Below are 7,142 nucleotides of genomic sequence, written 5' to 3'. Positions count from 1 at the left end.
GTTGAATCTTATTATTGATTGTTGTTATGTGTATTTATCAAGATGCTGATGACTCCAGAACTACTGAAAGCAGACCCAATTTGAAAATCCATTTCTTTAACTTAAATCATAGAGACCATATGAATGAAAAACTAGTTTCGAATGTGTCATGACTATGGATAAACGACAATTTTAGACTAAAGTTATTTTTATATTTTTAATCTTATTAAAAAGACAACAATAAAATATAATAAATGATTCCATTATTGATATACGATATTTTTGTTAATGGTTATTTCTTAGGGTCCGTTTGGTCAAACCCATTAAAAGTGGAGGCGTGCTTTCGAATTTTCCCCAATTAACTGAAACAACCACGCCCTCCATAAACCCTCGTCTTCACAAATCAAAACCCTAAAATCGCTCCCGCACTCCCCGCTGCATCTTCTTTTCCTCTGCCTCTCTTTCTCTCTCTCATACACAGATTGCGAAAATGGTAGCGAAGCAATTGGATGAAGAAACCGTTAAGAAAGTGATTCGACAGGTTTGAACTCGGAGATTTATCTCTAATACAGCTGAATAACTTCACCAAGTCTGTGTTTTTTGTTAACCATTGATAATCTTTTCGCAGGTCGAGTTCTATTTCAGTGATAGTAACCTTCCAAGGGATAATTTTCTTAAGAATACAATTACTGAGAGTGAAGATGGCAGTATCCTTTTTCATCTGCATATGCTTGTCTACCTGTTCTTTATAATCCATCTGCTCCTTTGAATGTTAAGTTAAAACACAGTAAACAGACACATATTTAGCGTTGAGGTCAAGCCTAGTTCAGATTCATTTAATATTGATTTTGTAGCAAATCTAGTTCTATCATTATGGTACTTGTGGTATTTGTCATAAGGTCAAGGTATTGGCTACCTTTTGTTGTATAGTTTATCTATAAGAACCTGTGAAGTTGAAAGTGTGACCGATTAAATATCTAAATCGATGGTGCTGAAGTTGAAGTTCGTGTTAGATGTTAAGTACTTAAGTTAAAACGCAGAAAAGATTGCTATAATATTGTCATTTTTGTGTTTCTGTCTCTGTTTGAATATAAAAACGTGAACTTGTCTTGGATACTCATGCTTTACTTAACAAAAAGTACAGTGGTAAGCTTGGCATTGATATGTTCTTTCTCCCGGATGAGAGGTCATCTTGGATTAGGAGATGCAAAAGCTGAAGATGTTCCAGAAGATACAGTGGAAGCTGTGGCTGAGACATTAAAGAACTCAACTACTCTTAAAATTTCTGAAGATGGTGAGTATGAGTTTACAGAAGCCATGGCTTCTCTGATATTAAATCTTTCTTCTAATTATTAATACTTGATTTCTTATGTATTGATCTGTACAACTATTTATCTTTCAGGAAAGAAGGTTGGAAGGACCACAGAACTCCCAAAAGAAGAAGTGGCAATTGAGCAATTAGATAGTAGAACAATTGCTGCATCACCAATTGAGTATGATGTAAAGCTTGAAGAGGTCGAATCCTTTTTTGGACAATCTGCCAAGGTAAAAAGGATGTTTCATATCACATCTTCTTCCTATTTCCTATGTCTCTCTTTTTTTTTAAATTGAATCTCAGCATACTTTTCTTATTCCTAATTCAGGTTAACAGTGTGAGGTTACCTCGACATGTTGGTGATAAAAGGGTATTTTGTGGAACTGCTCTTGTTGAGTTCTCATGTGAAGAGGATGCCACAAAGATTTTGACACAAAGCTTGACTTTTAGAGGTGCTGAGTTGGCACTAAAACCAAAGTAAGCCATAACTTTGTGTCATTTCTTAATTGAAAAGTATCTCTGATTCTCGAGATCCTAACTTTGTGTCTTTATCTTTCCTTTTACCAATTTCAGGAAAGAGTTCGATGAGCAAAGAGCTAAAGAAGAAGAAGCTGAGTCAACTCGCCGAAACATGCTACAAAATCGTAAAAACAGTCCTCAAGAAGAAGAGTAAGTAACTATAAAGTCTTGTTTAACTTTTCATTCAAGATATTTGTCTAAATATCTTTTAAATTGTGATGTTAACAGATACCCAAAAGGGTTAATTGTTGCATTTAAGTTGAAGAGCACTACATCTGAAGATCCTTCAGTTGAAAAGGGTAATGAGGTAAAATTGGAAACAGAAGGGAAACCTGATTCCATGGAATTGGGTACTGAAGATAAAAAGGAGTCTTCTCCTGAGAATGAGGAAAAAACAGAGACTAAGAAATTGTCTGCTGACATGTACAAAGACAATAAGGATGTTGTCTTACGTGAGGATCTCAAAAGTGTGTTCCAAAAGTTTGGTACAGTTAAGGTATGTGATAATTTATTTTTATATTTTGTTTTTTGATTTTTATAAAGTGGGGTCCATTTTTTTTTCAGTATATTGATTTCAAGATGGGGGAGGAATCAGGATACATTAGGTTTGAAGAAGCAGAGGGTTCACAGAAAGCACGTGCTGCTGCTGTTCTTGCTGAAGAAGGTGGTCTGATTGTGAAAAATTATGTTGCTATTTTAGATACAGTAACAGGTAAGTTAAAACATTTCATGTTTTAAATGCAAAAATGAAAAATCTTTGTATTTCAATTTAAATCTTAATTTATTTATTCTTTTTCCTATTTGTGGTATGAGAAATATGGAGAAGTAAGGGTAAATGTGTAAATTGTTTTCAGGGGAAGCTGAAAAGGAGTACTGGAATATGCTCCGTGGTCAAGAGAAATTCCGAGGAAATAATAAAGGCAATTGGAGCAGGTTAATTTATATATTTTTTAAAACTTTTCTTTTTACTATTTTATATTTTTATCGATATAGCCACTAGCGTGATATTAATAGTTATAAAATATAGTAAGCTCAATGGCTAAATCTATAAAATGGATAAACTACACTGATTTTCTGTATTCAAACTTTAGTGGCTAAGTTAATAACATATTGAATGTTCTGCCTTTTTTAATAATTACAAATTATAAAAAATCTTGTTTATTAGGGGAGGAGGAAAGAACAACAGAGGTGGAAGACAATTTAATGGGAAAAATAATCGATCAAGAGACAATAATAATTCTGGAAATCGACCAAACAAGTTTCATAAAGTTGCAGCTGCTTGAACCTGGTAAATCTGGTACCAATGGAGCCTAACTTGGGTCTGTTTTAATGTTTAATTTAGGACATGGTTACTTTTTCAACCATAAAACCGTATTAATATGTTATTTTTGTTATTGTGGCAACTATATCATAAAACTATTATAGCAACGTATTTTTTTAATGCAAGTTGAAGTTTTGTTTTCAGTTTCTAGTATATATATGGGGACTAATGCTCCTTTTACTTGACCATGCTTTACTTTGGTTGTGATTTATATACAAGTTTGCTTATATATAATATAACATGCTTTGATTTATGTCTTAAATAATCTTTTTAGGCTAGATTTTGTAGTTGTAGATGGTTGTATTTTAAAGATCAAATCGATTTACCTATAGATGGTTGAATTCATGTATAGTATGATTTAGAATATCCACATCATGTTAAAAGTTCATCAAAGTATGAAGGGTGTAGAAGTTGTGTATGATGCTTATTTCCTAAAATAACTATAGGTCTTCATTTATCCTAGCTTGCTTTCCTTTTGCGCATCCTAGTATCTTTGTAGATCAAGGTCATGTCTGCTTAGTATTGAGACATGGATTTCTAGGGGAAGGGGTAGTGCTGTATACAGTAGAGGATATTAAGTTGAGAAGATATACCATAAATGTAGGTTCTTCGAATGGGAAGTCGGCAGATGTAATGAAGGTTTTAAGGAAATGAAAGTGGCATAGCTTGTATTTAAGAGACTAAATGGAAGAGGTTAAAAGCTATATAGTGTAATGGGTATAAGTAGTAGTATTAGAACTAGAAAAGGTAAGGAATGAAGTGGGTGTCTTGACACATGATGTGATGGTCATACATGGAGGCTATAATTTTGTTGTCTACAATTTAGACACATAGATAGTCGGGCGTACGTGTGTACATAGAGGCTACAATTTCGGTATTAGGAATGATGAGGGTCGCTCGCTTCTTAAGTTTGCTACAACACATGATTTGGTCATAAACTCGTTTGCAAATGGATGTTATTTTTACTACCTTCCAAAGAGAAGGACATAACACCTAAATTGAAAACATATAGTTGCGTAGGTATGAAAAGATTGTAAGGTGATCTTATTTTTAGAAAGCTTATGCATCACAACAAATTGTTTGCTATGGATTTCTCTCGAGGAGCATGCAAAGGGAGTACATAGACCAATGATTCTTTGAAAAAACTTGAAAAGGAAACAATCGAGGCTTTTAGAGATAAAGTGATTGTGGAAGTGAAAGCTAGTGCTAAACATGCAAGGAATGCAAAGCAACTGTGGAATAGTATGGGTCAAGATCGAAGAGGTAGCCAAAGACAAACTTAGTATGTCGCCAAAGAACAATTGTGATGGTGGAGCAAGATGGTCAAGCTAAGGTTTAGGTTAAACAAACTTGTTTTAAGGAGTTTTTAAGTGTAGTGAAGACAATGAAGAGACATTGGAAGAATGAGGCCTAAAAAGAGAGTCAAAGAAAGTGGCAGTAATAACGAAGGTCATGACACACGAGGAGATGAATAGGAGATTGGATACAAAATAAAAAGAAAATGAAATCTATAAGATATCAAGCTAAAAAGAGAAGTAAAACACAAATGTCTTTGAAGTAAAACACAAAAAGGCAGGAACTTGACGACTTACAAAGGTCCACAGGAGGTTACTTTGGATCTTGAGCACAAAAGGCACTTGATTTTTCACCGAATGTCACCAATACACCACCAAGGCACAAGGAGGAAGAAGAGAGGCAAAGGTTTTGATGTTTAAGGATTTTCGGAGATGGATGCTGAAGGAAATGACTAACCTTAGAAGTTAGTTTCCTTATATAGGGCTCAAGGCCCGAGATTAGGGTTTGCGCTCTATCCGACTCCACATCGTGACATTTAACACTGCACGCGATGTGACATTCGAAAGTGCGTGTCGTGAACTAAGGTTTTTCTTAATTTCCTTGAATTCACCAAATAAGCACTTTCGAAGAATGGATGTTGCAGAAACCAAAGGGAAAATCGTACAAGATGGCAGTTAGACCATTTATGATATATGGATCTGACTATTAGTTGAGCAGAGAGCATGGTAGGAAGATAGAAGTAGCAAAATTTAGGATGATGTGGTGGACATGCGGTAGAACATTGTTGTATAAGATAACGAATGTGGAAATCAAGAATACATTTAGGGTGGTGTCGATCATCAAATTTTGAGGGAAGGAGAAATGTGGTGGTGGACATGTCAAAAGGAGGCTATCAATGCCAATTAGAAGGGTCGAAAAGATAACGATTGATGGTAAGAAGAGGAAATGATGTCAAAGAAGGAAGTTAGGATGCTATCATGAGGTTAGCCATGAAGGAGATGGCACTTTCTGTAGGTGTGGTCTATTATAAGTGTAGTGGATTAGCATAGGTCATATTTGTATGTGTCATACGTTGTGCGTTCGATATGGTTTTTTTATTTTTCTACATGCTTACTTTTCCTCCATTTCTCTACCCCCCTGGAATTATTATTTGTTATTTGTCGTTGTATAATTATTGTTTGTATTTGTCTGTAGAATATGACATAAAGTAGTGTCGTTAGGATGAAACATAAAGTGTAAGACCCTCCATAGTCTAGGGGTCTAAAATGTAAATATATGTTTGTCATATTGCAATCATACGATTGCAACAATAATTGTAAGACTCTTTCGAGCCTATAAATAGGGCTTTTGCCCATAAGAAATAAACAAGAGATATTTGAGTGTTTAAGGCTTGAGTTGAATATCAAAGTTCTTCCTCTGTTGAAATAGTTTGTCTATTTCTGAATAACAGAGCCCTATCCAAAACTATCCACATAATCACCCAATTAATCAACATAATCCATCATCAATATAATCCAACACATCATTCAGGTATAATCTTCTCTTAATCTTTATTAATTTCGTCATGTCTTTAAATTTGGTATCAGAGCTATGTAACGTTCTTATTATTATTTTGCATACTCAATCTTTCGTTCATAAGAATATATGCATATGCAGCATCATAAACATGATAATGAATATTCATCTTTTTTTATATATGTTAATACATATTCATATTCATCGTCATAACTCAATATTAAAATCCTATCCACCAACAATTTAAACATTTGTCGTAAGAAGGTTTTTAAAGCAATTATGACTATGTACCAAGAAGTTAAATTCACATTTCATATCTCAAAAAGTTTTTAACTTTCCGTATAAAAATTTTGGTATCATTTATAAACATCTGTTCATCATGTATCATCGTAAATATTACTATGAATATTCATCGTCGCAAGTCTTCATTAATATTCATTTATCATCATAAACTCAATATTAAAACCGATCTACCTACAATTTAAACTATTTCATTAAAAGGTTTTAAATGAAACAATTACTATTATGTACCAATAAGTCAGAAACATTTGTCAAAAACTTTTTAATTCTCCGTATGAAAAGTTTGGTTTCATCACCACCATTATAAATATTAGAGTAATAACTAAACCACCATAACCCTCTTATTAAAATCTATAACTTTTAGTTGTAACTTTAAAAGAAAAACTAAACTATCATTTTGTCTTAATCATAAGTTTTTCAAGTTTAAATATTAATAAACAAGAATTAAATTTTTTTCGTGAAACATTAAAACAATCTAATTTTTTTTATTAAACTTAAAGCTCGATTCTGATATATCGATAATCAATTGTATATCTAAGATTGAAGCAATACATATAATAAATAATAGTATAAATTGGAAACAAGAACAAATAAAAAATCTTGAAGATAAAATAACACAACTAATCTGTTAAATATGTCGCAAGAAATAGAAAAATCACTAATAATAACTACTTCGTTAGTAAAAAGAAACTAAAAATTTCATTTCTAAAAATTCACACAACTTATTAATATGGAAACTTTACAAGAAAAAGTAGAAACATTAACTAAATTATTTGCAGCATTACAAATTCCATCCGAAACTCAAGAAAATAATACAGAAACAGAAAATAATTCAGATAATAATGACGCAGAAGTAATATATGATTTTTCTTTAGATGACGAAAATCCTTATTCAAA

The 7,142-nt window shown here is 32.8% G+C and overlaps 1 protein-coding gene across 1 annotated transcript; it reads left to right on the top strand.

Moving 5' to 3' along the window:
* Positions 1–315: 315 nt before the first annotated feature.
* On the top strand, positions 316–3,277 carry LOC111885857 (la protein 1). The gene is made up of 10 exons (XM_023882083.3): positions 316–520; positions 608–686; positions 1,124–1,273; positions 1,382–1,524; positions 1,623–1,771; positions 1,868–1,963; positions 2,042–2,309; positions 2,378–2,525; positions 2,668–2,746; positions 2,979–3,277. The coding sequence occupies exons 1-10, from the start codon at positions 470–472 to the stop codon at positions 3,094–3,096; spliced, it is 1,281 nt and encodes a 426-aa protein (XP_023737851.1). The 5' UTR covers positions 316–469; the 3' UTR covers positions 3,097–3,277.
* The last annotated feature ends 3,865 nt before the right edge of the window (positions 3,278–7,142 follow it).

The sequence above is a fragment of the Lactuca sativa genome, chromosome 5, assembly GCF_002870075.4.
Source record: "Lactuca sativa cultivar Salinas chromosome 5, Lsat_Salinas_v11, whole genome shotgun sequence".
Lineage (NCBI taxonomy): Eukaryota > Viridiplantae > Streptophyta > Magnoliopsida > Asterales > Asteraceae > Lactuca > Lactuca sativa.
Note: the sequence above shows the minus strand (reverse complement) of the source record. Positions and strands in the feature narration are given on the sequence as shown.

Bases quoted from the DNA above. Each gene is read 5' to 3' on its own strand.
- LOC111885857 (XM_023882083.3), top strand. From the start codon at position 470: ATGGTAGCGAAGCAATTGGATGAAGAAACCGTTAAGAAAGTGATTCGA. The intron at 687-1,123 runs GTATCCTTTTTC...CAAAAAGTACAG, and splicing joins TACTGAGAGTGAAGATGGCA to TGGTAAGCTTGGCATTGATA. The intron at 2,310-2,377 runs GTATGTGATAAT...TTTTTTTTTCAG, and splicing joins AAAAGTTTGGTACAGTTAAG to TATATTGATTTCAAGATGGG.